This window comes from Chelonoidis abingdonii, chromosome 7 (genome assembly GCF_003597395.2).
Source record: "Chelonoidis abingdonii isolate Lonesome George chromosome 7, CheloAbing_2.0, whole genome shotgun sequence".
NCBI lineage: Eukaryota > Metazoa > Chordata > Testudines > Testudinidae > Chelonoidis > Chelonoidis abingdonii.
This window is the reverse complement of record NC_133775.1, coordinates 17,792,583-17,808,024: the sequence shown is the minus strand read 5'-3', so window position 1 is coordinate 17,808,024 and position 15,442 is coordinate 17,792,583. Positions and strand designations below refer to the sequence as shown.

Here is a 15,442-nt window from a genome sequence, read left to right as displayed (position 1 = left end):
TTTTAAAGTACAAAATATTTTATTACACTGCATACAGATGAGCAATTTGAATTGCTTTCTTTCTCCGACAAATACATCTGATATACCTACAATATCACACATATTTACACTTTGTCCGCTTAACGCCTATGCAAAACAGATGCAGGTTCGCTCATTCAAATCTGTATGAACAGGAATCAGTTAATATTTGCAATATAAAGAATCTTAGTATGCATCACATCCACTATTAACTTAAAGTTTAAGATTCTGTACCGCTCCTTCCAGTATACCAAATGAGTTAACAAGACCTCATTTGTTTTTGGACTCTGAACAACACAGCAAAGATATTTTCAGGGGAAGAACGTCATCACTAAGCTATAGCCGTACTTTATGTGCCCTGTACTGATGCCCCAAAGACTAGATATGAAATATTGCTTCCAGTGTTACAAAAATACACAACCTCTGATGAGTTTTACTAGTTAATATAAATTTACTCCAGAATGTGAATACAAATAACTTTATTTTTTTTTAAAAAGCTAATAATACGCAAGTCAGGTGTAACAGAACTAGTTATTTAAAAGCCGCTACTGTATTTTTGGACATCTTTTACAAATCTATACAAATTTGTATTCCGAGGTGACATCACTAGTCTGCAGCACAGAAGTTATAGTAGGAGTTTAAGTTCTATGACATGGTTTGTTAATTCAAATTGTGCTGTTTATACAGAATTGTAAGATCTATAATAATCTCATCCAGTAGCTTCAAAAGACAAACAGCTGTTACATCAAGGTAATCTTGATGCAAAAAGCACATCTATCAACAGGTGTATGCAAATCTGTAATATTTACAAAGTATGGTATCACTCTACAATTTTCTTATAAAACAAAAGGTAAGGAGTTGATGTAGATGATGATGTAGGGGAGAGAGAATTCAGAAAGTCCTTTTCCTCTGTAACCTTCACTTCAGAATCATCGAAAAGCAACCACTTTCCCTCATATTCCTTCAAGCTTTGTAACACATACAAAGCTTTGTTTTCTAGTCCACTGAAAGCTATACCATTTTGATCACCATTTTCAGTACTTTTATCAAACTCCAAGATCCCACTGGTACTGGTAGATTCAAAATTTTTATTTTCAGTTAGTGTATTAACAACCTTTTCAGGGTTAGTTGCTTTGTTGTTGTACAAGTCACAGTCAGACTTACTTTTTTGTCCTCCGAGAAGTCCAACAGCTTCCATATTCTTTTTGCTCAAAGTTTTACTTGACTGTGCATTTCCATTGACTCTAAAAGAGACTTCACCATCATCATAATCTTCAGCAACAGCTCTTGCTTCCTCCTCATTCAGTGGTTCTGGCTTAATCACTTCATACATCTGGTCAGTGATGAAATTGCCCTTGTCTAATTCTAGACTATTAAGATCTGTAATTTTGACAGAAGCCGTGTAGTGTCCACTGCTAATTGTAATGCCACTGTGCATTACTACTGCAAATAATCCATAAGTATCATTAGTAGACTTTGTGCTCCATTCTTCTAGTGACAATTTAAGAGGTGTCAATAAGGGAGTATTTATCTTTGACAATCCACCATAACAATCAAACCTTTGAAAGAAAAATGGTAAAGTTAGATTATTGGATCATTTCACATTTTTCTTTGTGACCTACCTACAAATGATGGGTTTTTTTAAAAAAAAAGTTTCTAGCCTTTTTCTGCTACTCCAATGTATAGACACTTCAAAAGCTTGGACTTAAAAAACAACAACAAAAAACTTTTCTGCTTGTTTTATAAATAATAGGAATGTCAATTCTGGTCTTCCCCAGTATCACCAGAAAAATTATTGGGGGACTCAAAGGATGTGTATTAACACACAACTTAACTGGAAGGGTGAAACTGAATCTTTAAGAAAGATTTCCTTTCTCCAAAACGTTACTCAATTATTGGCACTAACTAGATGTTAACCAAAAATCCAAAATTTTAAACAGTGATTAAAAATCCTTTCTCTCAATTGCTCAGATTTCACTCCTCTGGTCCTATTTTCTTCTTCCAGTCAGATTAGAAAGGAGCTGACTTCCTCATGTATAAACCAGTCAGGCTCTCAGTAGGTGTGACCTGAGGCAGTGTTTTGGCTCACTGTCTTTGGCAGTTCTTGTTTGTTTTGCTGGTGTCTTTTGTTCCTCCAAGCCTAGTGATTTAGATATAGTACTGCTATTCCAAGTTAAAATGCTGAAACCAAAAAGTGGAACCTTAGAATAAACTTTCCAGACAGTTTCAGCTGCATCCCTGACTCCAGTATTAAATTTGATCTCTCTGTTCTTACTTCCTTGTACTTTGGCTGATGATACGTTTGCAGAAAGCATTCAAGACAGTTCAAAGGAAAAATGGGGAGACTGGATTCAGTTCAAAATAGCATCACTGGCCAGGATGGAAGTGTGAATATTTTTGAGTGAGGATCTGAAGATCACCAGGACAGAAGAAAAAACATAGGACATTTGGAGAACAGCTGTGTAACCTGGAAATAGTTAAAGAAATCCTCAAGGAAGACAAAGTGTTGTTTAAGCTTATAAACAAAGTGAGGATCAAAAATATTGAGGGTCCCTGTAGTTCTATTTTTGAATTGTTTGCAGAAGGATCGGAAATATATAGGCTCTTCCATCTGACTCAGAATATTAATTAAAACAAAACAAAGACATGCCTAAAATTAGTTTGCATATTAAGGAATATGTACAAGAATGCAAGGTAAACATTTTATAACTCAAATGGTCTACTGAAGAGGAGACTATAAAGAAGACGACTGAGGTACCTTCATTAGAATTCTGCTCTGATACCATCAATTAGTTGTTTTTTTTTATTTTGTGATCGGATTTTCATTTCTACAGCTCCAGAAAGGTAAAGATTACTACAGCACTCATGGGCACTTGGGAGAAATTCATTATTTAGGAGCTTAGAAGATTACAAAACAAAATATTGTAACATAACCCTTTGAAAATGTGGTTATTTTACAGACACATTTATATTGGCTATAAATATATGTACATAAAGTTGCTATCAGTAACTGTTTACAGTGTATCCTAGCGCCACTCATTTGGCAATTCATGTTTTGTGCTACTCCTAGCACCTGCCACCTGGATTCTGCAAGCACTTAATTAATATTTATAAAGTTCCAAAATACATCTTGAATTAAAGTATTATCCCCATTGTACAGATAGGGACTAAAGCCCTGAGAAATGAAATGATTTGCTCAAGGTCACACATGAAGCTTCTAACAGATTTTGGAACAGAATATATCTCCTGATTCCCAGGCCTCATGCTTCAACCTCTAAAACATCCTAAATCAGTAAGTGAAATTCTAACTCTAGGTAATTTCATTTAATATCTTGAATTCTGATTCTGTACAGTATTGAATGGCAGGAAAATGGAACATGTTCTGGGACTGAAGTAAAGTGGTGGAATATTGAGTTAATAAGCACAGTTTGTCCGTGTACTACTGCCTGAGGAAATGACACAGGTGGCAGGAAAGTAATCACTTGTAATATATAATACTGGGAGGGCTGGAAAGCCAGATCAAATCTGCATATGTTGTTTCAACATATGAAAAACTGTAAGTGAGCTCAAAAAGTAATGTTAGATCATTAATTTCTAATGTATTGGTTGAATGATGATTACAACAAATAACCATCTTAATACATTTTACAATATAATGAAAATGTATTTAGATGTGGCCTTCTGTCACCTTAAGGTTACTTCTCTACAGAGATCTGAATAGTGCTATTGTGACTTGCTCGTGTGCTTTTCCAACTTGCTCCTAAAACAATTGTATTAAGTATGTTGCTGTAGCTAATTCTCAGATGTGTACTGCTATTGTACTATTCATATTCATTTCTATTTGCTAGAATATTTTTATTCACATTCATTAATTTGGAAGAAAAAGTAGATACTGAAATTAGACACAGTAACCTTTTCAGCAAAATAAAGATTTACGTATCATAGGTGCATATTGCCAATGCTCAGCTACAGGCACTGACATAAATGGCACTTATAGTAACTAAATTAATGTAGTACAGTGTTTTTAAGTCAAAGGCATAGTCAAATTACTATGGTCCAAATGTGGTATACTTTAAAAATGTGAACGTGGGAGGCTAATCTCCAGTATTTTCTTTCTAAAATGTCCTCTACTCAGTGACAAAATCTCTACCATCTACCAGTTACCAAATCCAGTTTTATGCTCTGTAGCTCATTTAACTAGTTATGCTGAAGTAGTTAATATGAACTATGGGGATAGGTTAACAAGTTCTTTTTAAAAAAATAAATACATAAAATCTTAATTTCAAGTTCCATTAGGAATATAAGAAAACAACAATGTTGGCATGAGATGTTGAGAATATTTTCCCCAGCTTTCACAAGGATATTACAAAACATGGTAAAAATCTAAACACTGAGAAAATTCTTTAGTGGCTTGCTAAAATAGGAAGAGCTTATGCTAAACAGCTAAATAAACTACTTGCATTGCCCTGTTTTCACAAGGGATTTTTCAAAGTTAAATTCAGTCTACAAACAATTTTGTTATTTAAACATTTGCATCTGTTTTGGCAAGGTTTCTCTTCCAGCAGCAGTGTTTCTTAATATAGTTTATCTGCAATACTCACTCTAAGCCATTAGCCGCAAAGCACTTCAAGTGAACTGTTATAACTTCAGGCATTTTATCAAATAAAAGACTGCGTTCTGCTTCTGTGTAATGATGACAGTTTTCACAGAAATATTTATCCTCTCCCACAATCCTCTCTACTGATGCAAACTGTGAAATTGCCCATTTTAGGGTCTTCATTTCTGTTTTTGGCTCTGGAGAAACTACAAAAGAGAATTTTTACATTTCCAACATATACCACAAGAATTTTAAAACAGGGCTATAAAAGTTAAGACACTTGCAAGAACTAATATTAAAGTTAAGAATATTAAAAATGCACCAAATAGACTGTAAACCAAGATAAGTAAATAATCTCTGCTCATTGAATTTCAGGAAGTGCTAAAATGAGAGATACCAGCCAAGATATAGATTAACTCAGATTGAAAAACAGCTGGTGTGCTGCTTTGTTTCAGATTTAAACAAAATCTTCAAAGGCTGAGATAAGACAAGCGCACATCTCCCACTGACTTCCCTAGGAATTGTGTATGTGTATCTAAGAACAGAATTTGGCCCCTTTTAAAAAGGTAGGTAGGTTTCCAAAATAACCAGCAAGTTCTTCTTCCCCTGTTATGTCTGGTTTGCACTGATCGCTTTAAACCAGATTTAAAAAATAACTTCAATGGCAACATCTGCAGTAGTGTTTTAAATCTTTAAAAAAGAAAACTTAATTGGAATTAGGTGTAGTCTATTTTAATTCAAGATGAATATTTTCATCTTTCCCCACATAATGTAATAGGAAGTCAGGAATAGTAAAATCTCCTCCAAATTATATCATTAGGAGTTTAAACAATCTTTTCTTTACTACCCTGAATGGTGACACTCTAAAGGAACAATGACAACTTACATTTTCAAACTGAAACTTAAAAAAAATTTCTGAGCACGCTTCAAGCAGTATATATCCTGTTTTTCCCTCAAAGGGTTAGATACGGGGTTTTCTACTTCCCTGCTGCTTATAAGGATTTTCTCAACAAAGGAGAAAGGGTAGACTCAAGATCATCATCATCAAACTGTTCAATTGTGAAAAAGGAACTAAAACTGACTACACACACCAAAGTCAGTTAGAGAAAAATATAATATATATATGCATGCTTGTTTTGTGCATCTAACATTTTACTCTGAGGTGTCAGTTATAACTACATTAGGCAAAAAAATTCAGATAGAAATTCCCTTTCAAGTTGATAATGTCCATTCAAATGAATAAAAGGATTGCAAGCACTTGTATCATATCAGGAGAGTGAATTTAAAGTAACTTTTTTTAAATGCTTTTTAGGATCCATCCATGTTATCAAAGTTATGTTTCCAATTCTAAAGAAAATCATAACACGATATTGACCTGACCAGGACCAAAAGCAATTTCTAGTAACATTCCTTTATAAACACCAAGGGCACATCTCCCTCCCTCCAATCCCAAAACTATAAATATATTAATCAGATATGTACATCATGATCCTTCACTGTTACTTACTTTCAGAACTCTCTTCTGCTTTAGAAAGTTCATCTTCTTGTACTGGCACACTGATGTCCTGAAAGTCTTCTCTTCTTTCAGTAAAACATTCACACTCCAAACATCGGGTTCTCAATACCAGCTGACCCTGGAATAGTCTCTCCACTAATTCAAAAACAGCTAACTCTGAACCTAGAAAAAGTTACATAATAATATAAACAATCTATTAACAAAAAGTTCTTATCCACAGTAGTACATTAAGGACAATTATTGGTACTATTGTTTCTGAACTGGCACGGTGCACAACAGACATGGTGTCAGTTTTAGATCTTCAAATTCCGTAATTTGTTTTATAAAATTTAACAGACCATAAAAACAAGCACACAATTTTGGGGTATTGAATAAAGCATCTGAAAAAAATCTTGATCTTGGAATACTCAAATTTTTCAAATTTTATTTTAAGATTAGATTCCAGATATATCCTTTATTGAAAATGTCTCATCTTGGGTAATCTGTTTTGTATCATTAATGGATTATGTATATGTTGGCATTAACCTTAAAATGATAAATAATTCTCTTGTGAGGAACATAAACACTTGGGGACTTTTCAAAGTCCATAACCCACAATCTACATTATAAATTAGCAAGAGGTAATACGATTATAAATTTGGCATTCTTCTAACCTATTTACACTGCATTACTAGAATCACCTTATTTTCTGCTCACACTCTAATTTCTAATTATTATTATATATCTTAGACATATCTGTATGTCAGGTATTTCTATATATATCTAGGATTATATTGGGTGTAGAAATTTTCCACTTAAGGAAAAATAGATTTCAAATCCTCACTATGGTATTTGAGCACTAACTTCCCAGGTGTATTTGTTTCTCAGTCCTACTGTGCTTACATTAAGCCCACACATTTTTTACTAACCTTCTTGTAGTGGTTTTTCAATTCCTTTTTCACCAGCACTTTCAACAGGGGATGCAGGTTCAAAATACTCTTTTATATTATTACCATTTTCACACTTTACAGATGCTTCTTCAATCTCACAGCCATCAGTTTCTTTCATCTGCTCTTTGGATCCCAAGTTGTTTGCTAGCTTTCCCACACTACAAAATTTAGACAGAATGCTGGGCTGTTTGCCTGAAGACTTAAACCAGTTTAATCTAAGTCGTGATTTCTTCTGTGTTGGCTTTGCAATCTCATTTTCAATAGAATACTTAGCAATGACATCTGTATGATTTTCTAGTTTCTCTGCTGTTGCTTTCCTCTTTGACCTGGTCTGTCTCTGATTTTCCTCTACTGCATTATGCTCCTTGGATACTTTAGATTTTTTCTTTGCATTCCCACCCTCAGTATCACTTTTCCTTTTCCCATTTCCTTTGGATAGTTTGTCTTCAGACTCCTCTGCAGTGTGACTGCTTGTTGCATAGTCATTTTCCTCACCGGGGCTGTTAGTGCCATTGCTTTCAGTATTTTGATTAGACTTCTCCTCCAAGTGAGCTATAGGCTCTTCCACTGACATATTTTTCAATTCTTCCTTCTTCAATATCTGACACCTTTCCTGGATGTTACCTAAGATACACTGTAATACTTCCTGGGCATCATGCTGCAGATATCCTTCATACATAGGGTTAAGTTCTCTACAGAGGAAAAAGGGAAGTGTTATATAGTTTTGAAATGATACATCTGGAGACTACCACATGTGATCAGTTATTGTGTTACAATGGAACTCTTATGCAGATTTTATATTTTTAGTTTATGTCTGGCAGTCAGAGAGCCCACAGACTAGGATGGAAGCACAAGAAGAGTCAAAGAGGAAGGATTTGATAATTTCAGGAGCTAATCCAAAATTGTGTAGCACTTCTGTATTAATCACAAAAGGATGAAAATTTTGGAACAGAAGACTAAATTTTACAATAGACGTTAAGAAACTAATACTAAAGGATTGATACAGATGTATTACTTTGTAAAACACTTTCATGTTCTCAACTGAAAGACTATATATAAATACAGATACAACCTAATAATATCCATGTGCAATAGATGTTTCTGGACATTTTACACATGGGAAAGCTGAGGCCAAAGTGAATTGACTTGACCAAAAGTCATACTTCGGAGGCAGTCTGACATAGAACCCACGTCCTAACTCCTTGTGTCCCCTTCTCCATTTGCTAGACACTGCCTTTCTGTGATAGAACAATACCACAAGACTAATGTCCAGGTGTATTATCAATAAATACCACCAGTTTACCTCAATTATTTAATAATGCCCATCCCCATTAACTGCTACAATTGACAAAAAGCAGAGAACAGTTTTAAGAACTACTTCTGCACTGGATTAAGAATAAAAAGTTAGATGTGCAACCCTGCAGACTGTTTACTAAGTAGGTAACTATAATATGATTTGAGACTCAAAATTAGAGATGTTTGGATAAAAAGTCCAGGCCTGAAGAGAAGGTTCATGTACCACAGGTAGCCATGGAAAGGAGGCTGGGGGCAAATGGCCATTTCACAGGCTGAAACCTGCAAGGTACTGAAAACTCTAGCCCTGATCCAGCAAAGCACTTAAGCACATACTTAAAGCATCTGTGTAGTCCCAGTGACATAAACGTATTTAAATGCTTTGCTGGATCTGGGTCAAAGTACTCAGAACCTTACAGGATCAAGGCCTGTAATCTTAGCTCTAAACCTTGATACCACAAGAGATAGCTGAAACATAGATGCACAAATTTTATCTTGGGCCACCTTCCCACAGTAAAATTGACTGGGATTATATCCGTTTTCCTATGTGGCTGCTAGAGAATTGTGAGCAGCAGAACTGATGCAATCCCCTGCATGGAATGTGGAAAAAAAACAAAAAACACATTCCCTATGCTAGTGTATCAAATTTAAAAACATCAACCCCCAATATTTTCTTAAGCTTGTAATACACAAATTATAATTAGCTCAAATTTCAGTGAAAATTCTGATATTTCATTTAAGATTATTTATACCTAAGTGTATTTAATAGCCTTCTTGGCTGAGTAGCAAGTTCATCTGTATATTTTTCTGGATTTAATAGAAAACTGGCCTGAAGTTGTTCCACTGAAAGAATCAAGGAATGCAAACTGCAGATTAGTTCATAACTTGCCAAAGGATCTTCTTTACAACTTCCCTGTAATCATAAAAGAAAAGACAATAGTTGAGCTTTTGCCTCCGAATACAACAGTTGAAGGTTTTTTCCCCTGCCTCCCTTATCCCTTTTCTGTCAGTCATTGCCAGCATTTCTATTAGTTAAAGGGATGGAAGCAGGTGCTTCTTGAAACATTCAATATATTGCTTCTTTGCCTGCAGGAAGTGAACAAGAAAGACTCACAGATTCCACCGGATATTCTATCCCCAAAATAATTCTGGGGCAGGGGCTGGCCAGGGCCCCACCAGGGCGAGGGACGGCCCAGGGTCACCCGCTTCAGCTGCAGAAGTCACAGAGGTCCCAGAAAGTCACGGAATCTGTGATGTTCGTGAAAGACTTCCAGTCTTACTTATAAACCTTCCAAAAATAACTTTGAAGGGCAGTGTTATAAGTTGTAAATGAGTCAAAAATGATACCACTATAATAAAGTTAAATTTTCTTCAACAGGAAGTTCAAAAAAGCTCTTTACTGTGTGCCCCTATATATTCCAAGATATGACAGTTTAATTTATGCTGCACTTACTTGCATAATTACAGCTAAAGAAAGATCAAATGATACATATAAAATTTACCTTGTCTGACTTTTGTTCTCCTTCATCCTTTAACATTTCTCTCTTCTTTGAAATAATGTTAAATAAGTGTTTCACTCCAGTTTTAAAGCCAGGACAAAAATATAACACCTAGCAGCAGCAGTATAAAACAAGAAAAAAAACGGTTAAGTGAGCAAAAAAGTTGTACATGAAACTAAAGTTAAAACTAACATTAAAAGTCCATGCACATAGGCCAAGTTCTGCTTCTGCATCTCTAGGTTGTTGTACAGCACGCAAGGATGCAGAAACCTCGATGGCCCACGCTGTGCAAATATAGGTAGAGTACAATTTTAAAACAATATTGATGTTAAAAACTTAAGCACAAAAGTAAAGGTTCTCATGTGGCTCTCATCACTGTGTCATTTGAGGTCATAAATACCGTACTACCTCAAACATTAATGAATTTATCCTCCCAAAGTCCTTGTGAGATAATTCTTTCCTATCTCCCTTTACAGGTCAGGAATTGAGGAAGAAAGATTAGGTGTTCAATCCAACATCCACTGGAAGTCTGTTGCAGATCAGGGAACCTTGTCTACCAAATTTCAGTCCAATAATTTAACCATGAGACCATCCTTCAAAAGTTAAACTTCCCCCTGCCACTCAACACTCATTTTACAGTACAATGAAAGTAAATACTGCTGATATTCAGGAATGTATAGCTGTAGTGGAAAGCTTCCTTTTGAATTCCCTGACTATTTATAGTTATCTCCACTAACTAAAAGTAGGATGGAAATTTGAAAAATCTGACTCCCTTTTGCATTTTAAGTATTATGAGTGAGATGTCCAACTTCCTGTGATTTTAAATCTTCAAAATTTAATAAGAATTGGGCGACTGACTCCCTTAGGCACTTGAAAATTCCATCCAAGTGATTAAAGGGATAGAGGATAAGTCAGTTAACATGAATGACTGAAAAGTAAACTAATCTGTTTATTTTTTCACTTTACTACACTTTTTACACTTGTGTAGAGAAATGACTAGTCAGCAGTTTTTCTTTCTGGTTTTCTGCACTAGTACAAAGATACTGAGTTTCCAGTATTGCAGGGGAATGCTTCAGTTTTAAAAGAGATTCAAATTAGTTATTTTTTATTTCATAAATTGGGAAAAACTGGGAAACCAAAATATAAAACTGTGAGGTTCAACTTCTTGATAGCATCTCCTAGAATATTCCTACTATTAGTGTTGGATGGAACTCTGCTTTTTATTAAATTAAAGGGTAATCTGCATCCCTCTGCAGAATACAAAGGGATTTACACTACCAAGTTCTGCCTCCACTCGTGCACCTAACTTGGCACAATGATGCAAAATGAGGAAGGTGGTGTGGTCAGAGAACAAGCCTAGCCAACTCATGCCCAATCCTGGGAGCAAACCTTAGGGCAACGCAATAATTTCTTTGTAAAACAATTACTCCTGCAAGTGAGCAGGAGTAGATATAGATATATGTGCACCATTGGCTGCCTTGAGTGTGTGGCATCTCCCTTCAATCCCATTTATACCCAATACTTTGTCAAACTAGGAGTCTAAAGTGTTTGTATAAAAGGTTTAACGACAACGCAAATATCTGTTCCAATCCCCAAAATATGAATTTACCTGAAGTATGCTGTTAAGGTAACAAGTATTGCCAAGATTGTTCAAGCCCACAAAAGGCAGCATGTTGTCTTTTTTCTCGCAGCTAATGGGTGAAGGAGGCTGTGCTGCAGGAACAACCTGATCACTATTAAACAGAGAAGAGAGTAAAAGCATGGCTTTTTTTTTTTTTTTTTTAATCTTAGAACACATGCATATGCATCTTGACCTTTTGAAGTGTTTGTCTTTCACATCATTAACTTCTTACAAAACATCTTTTAACACTTGAGGCTGGATTTTTAAAGGGAGTTGGGTAGCTAAATACCTTTAAAAATCTGGCCCTTACACTACTATATAAAATTAATCTTTTTATACTGTCAACAGATCACAGATGGTACCAAAACTATCAGTTTTTGAAGCTCATGCTATGCTGTGTGCTCAAAGATGGAACCACTCAACAGAAACAGTATTTTCTAGGAATTTATGCAAAAAGGTTTGCAATAAGCACACAGATATTCCAGTAATAGTACAACACCCATGTGTAGGGCTCTACCAAATTCACAGCTGTGAAAAACGCATCATGGACTGTGAAGTCTGGTCTCCCCCATGAAAGCTGGTGTTTTGTATACTTGTACCCTATACTATACAGATTTCACCAGCATTTCTCAAATTGGAGTTCCCAACCCAAAGGGCATTGTGGGGATGGGGGGCGGGGTTGCAAGATTATTGTAAGGGGGTCACAGAGTGGCCACTGTTGTTTCTGTGCTGCTTTCAGAGCTGGGTGGCTGGAGAGCGGTGACTACGCACCCAGCTCTGAAGGCAGCACCCAACCAGCAGCAGCGCAGAAGTAAGGATGGCAATACCATACCATGTCATTCTTATTTCCACACTGCTGCTGGCAGCACTGCCTTCAGAGCTGGGCTCCCAGCTAGCAGCTGCTGCTCTCCGCCTGCCCAGCTCTGAAGGCAGCGCTGCCATCAGCAGCAGTGCAGGAGTAAGGGTGACAGTACCATGACCCCCTATAATAGCTTTGCAAACCCCGCCATCACAGCCCCTGTTTAGATCAGGACCCCTACAGTTACAACATCATGACATTTTAGATTTAAATAACTGAAATCATTAAATTTATTATTTTTAAAATCCTATGACTTGAAATTGAACAAAATGGACTGTGAATTTGGTAGGGCACCTACACCTGACCAGACAGTTTCTTCTGAAGTCTTTCAAACCAATATGGAAAAAACCCTACAAGTTTTTCCATAATATATGAGTTATTCAGACTTCGCTACTGCAGCACTAAACAAAAAATGCCACCATGTATACTTTCCATTCTAACCTTCCCCCTTCCATCGCCAAAAGATTATCATCACAGAAATTCCTGTGCACAAACCCAAGGGCAAGACTCAGTCCACTATGTAGAGAAGCTTGTGTAGAAGCATCAGACTGCTAATACATTGTACTGGTGTAATAAAACAAAGGCTTCAGTGATCATCAGTGCATTTCTAATTTAATGTGCTTGAGTAATTCTTTTCCCATCTAACCCTCTTTGTTTTCTGGTATAAAGTGAGCTGGAAGCCTCATTCTGGAATTGAGGGATACCGGAGAAATGTAATGGAAGAAAGCTAGTATTGGAACTGCCGATGCTTCTACAAGTACTAGAAATGAGACTTTAAAATCCAGAACCTTTCCCAGGCACTAAGACTCACTTAAATCTCATTTTGAAAAACAGGTTTGTGGTTTGCAAATTCTTTAAACCCAGAATATCCTTGTTTTTAAAATAATTTGGTACGTAAATCTTCATAAGTAGCCTCTATTAGCTTAGTGTATTGATCACATTCTCCACAAGTTAGACATTCTACAGGCAAGGTTAACATCCATAATAAGTGTAAACTCAGTCACCTCTCATTTTCTTAAACTAGGTTTCAAATAGCAAAATCAGTTCAGTTAGCTGAAACTGACTCAAGCATTCCATTATAACTTGCTTCGTGAAATTTATTCTCTATTGGAGCAGTGCAGCAAGCAGAACAGTTTAGTTTTCAAGAGCCAGCTTAATAAGACATCCATTTATTAAGACGTTTTTTACTCCCACTTGTCCATTATTAGACAAAGTATTTCTCATATAAAAAAATACTACTTAGAATGTTTAGCATTGACCAGGTTATAATCAGAAAATCTTAAACTCTTACATACATTTGTGACTCTCTGTATTCTGAACTCTTTTGTTCATTTTCTTGTGAATCTGTAAAATCCAGTGCTCTTTTCGTTTCCTTTTTTTGGAAAAGCTTCAGGGAAAGTCTATTTTTCTTTGACGGGCTACCTCTCAAAAGCCCAGTAGGGTCAGTCGGTAATACACCTGGCATTTTTTCCTCACTCACAAATAATGGGGACGGGGAATAAGATCACCCTAGACAAAAAGCTGCAATCGGCAGTAACACCTGTCAAATACATGTTACATGTACTTTTATTATGGGAAGCGGACATGCATGCAATAGACGTTCATGACAGCACTTTCTAGTGGCCCGCGTGGCTCAGAGAACTGGGCAAGAGCCGTTTCACCTTCAGCACTCTGAATCTAGGCGGGGGTGGGCAATGACCAAAACTAGATCGTCTCTCCTGGCTGTGTCCAGGGGCCTGCCTGAAAGGGGCTGCGCTGACGTTTCAGGCTAGTGTAGAAGATCGGGTCCACCTCACAGCACACACTGGCTACACCACCTGGTGCCCGTGTGGCGTTTCCAGCAGGGAGGCCAAGGAATGGATGGGCTGGAGCCTGCCTGACCCGCCTTGGAAAGCAGAGCTGTGGGGACAGAGTGGCGGAGAAGCCCGCCCAGCGATAGCGCCTTCTGCGAGCACCAACAACCCGAGCCGGCAGCGGGGTTTACCCCGACGCGGGACGACAGCCGCTCCCCCGCGCTACTTGGTACCCACCGGGCCCCTGGCACAGCAGTTAGTGAGACTAGAGAACACTATGCCCTTTATTCCAGCTATCCCCCCCCGGGGGGGAGGGTGACCGCGACCGCAAGAGCAGCTGGAGCGTGTCCCCGCGAAGGAATCACAGTCTCCCCAGACACAGCTTAAGGCAGGAGGGGAAACCCCCAAACTCCACCGGCCCCAGAGTGAGTGGAGGCGCCCGCGCCCTCCCCCCCCCCGCTCCTGACCCGCAGGGGACGGGCTGAGCCCCCTGACTCCTGGAGGGGAGGGTCCCTGCCGGCGCCGCGTCTCCTCACCCGCTACATCTTCGCTTGGCCCCGGTGCCGCCGGGAGGGGGCACGCTCTCCTAGAATCACCCTCCCTGGTTGCTATGGAGACTACAAGGCGCCCCAATCCCGCGCTCCCCACAACGGGAAAGTTGGCGGGTTTTTCCTAGCCCCAGGGCCCGACACCTGCCCCCTCGCGCCAGGGCGTGTGCGGCCTTCCTGATTAAACGCCAGAAGAGAAATCCCTCCAGGCCCCTCGGGACTGAAAGGGTAGCAGCGGCCAACAGAGCTTCGTCTCCTCACAAATATCTGGTAGGTGCGCTAGGCCGCATTATGGGGCGCGCTAGTAACCCCAGCACAACTGTCTGTCTCCTAGACTCAGGCAATATCTTGGCCAGCCTGCGGGGTCCTGGCGGGGCGCGCGCGTGCGGCGGTAGAGGCCTGGCCAGAGGGCTCGAGCCTGGGAAGGGGCTGGGACGGGTTAAACCATCGTACATGGATGCCTGCCCCCCTCCCTTTCCAAGGAAAGTTAGTGCGTCCTGACACACCGATTCAACCCCACCCATCCTTTGCCGCCTCCGCCAATAACAGCGCGAGAAGATCAACCAATCAGCGTCTTGTGCGAGCTGATTATGCCTCTGACGGTATTCAAATAGACCCGGGTAACTTAACGGCTCTCGGAGTGGAGCGAGGCGTGAGAACAGGGGAGGCGTAGGGCAGAGCCTCGGGTGGTGGATGGGGCGCATGCTCAGTCGGCTGCCCCCGTGGTCCCCATAGCCCAGGGAGCGGTAACAGCCTGAGCACCGAGCTC

At 38.7% G+C, this 15,442-nt stretch overlaps 1 protein-coding gene across 2 annotated transcripts; it reads right to left on the bottom strand.

Annotated features, from left to right (window-relative positions):
* USP1 (ubiquitin specific peptidase 1) lies at positions 1-15,083 on the bottom strand. Of its 2 annotated transcripts, none has more exons than XM_032795509.2 (9): positions 14,662-15,083; positions 13,628-13,872; positions 11,462-11,585; positions 9,856-9,963; positions 9,106-9,266; positions 7,040-7,752; positions 6,123-6,293; positions 4,620-4,821; positions 1-1,577 (listed from the first exon to the last, which is right to left on the bottom strand). In XM_032795509.2, the coding sequence occupies exons 2-9, from the start codon at positions 13,795-13,797 to the stop codon at positions 839-841; spliced, it is 2,388 nt and encodes a 795-aa protein (XP_032651400.1). In that variant the 5' UTR covers positions 13,798-13,872; positions 14,662-15,083; the 3' UTR covers positions 1-838. The 2 variants fall into 2 exon arrangements, with proteins under 2 accessions (XP_032651400.1, XP_032651401.1); XM_032795510.2 differs by lacking the exon at positions 14,662-15,083 and adding an exon at positions 14,593-14,646.
* Between the last annotated feature and the right edge of the window lie 359 nt (positions 15,084-15,442).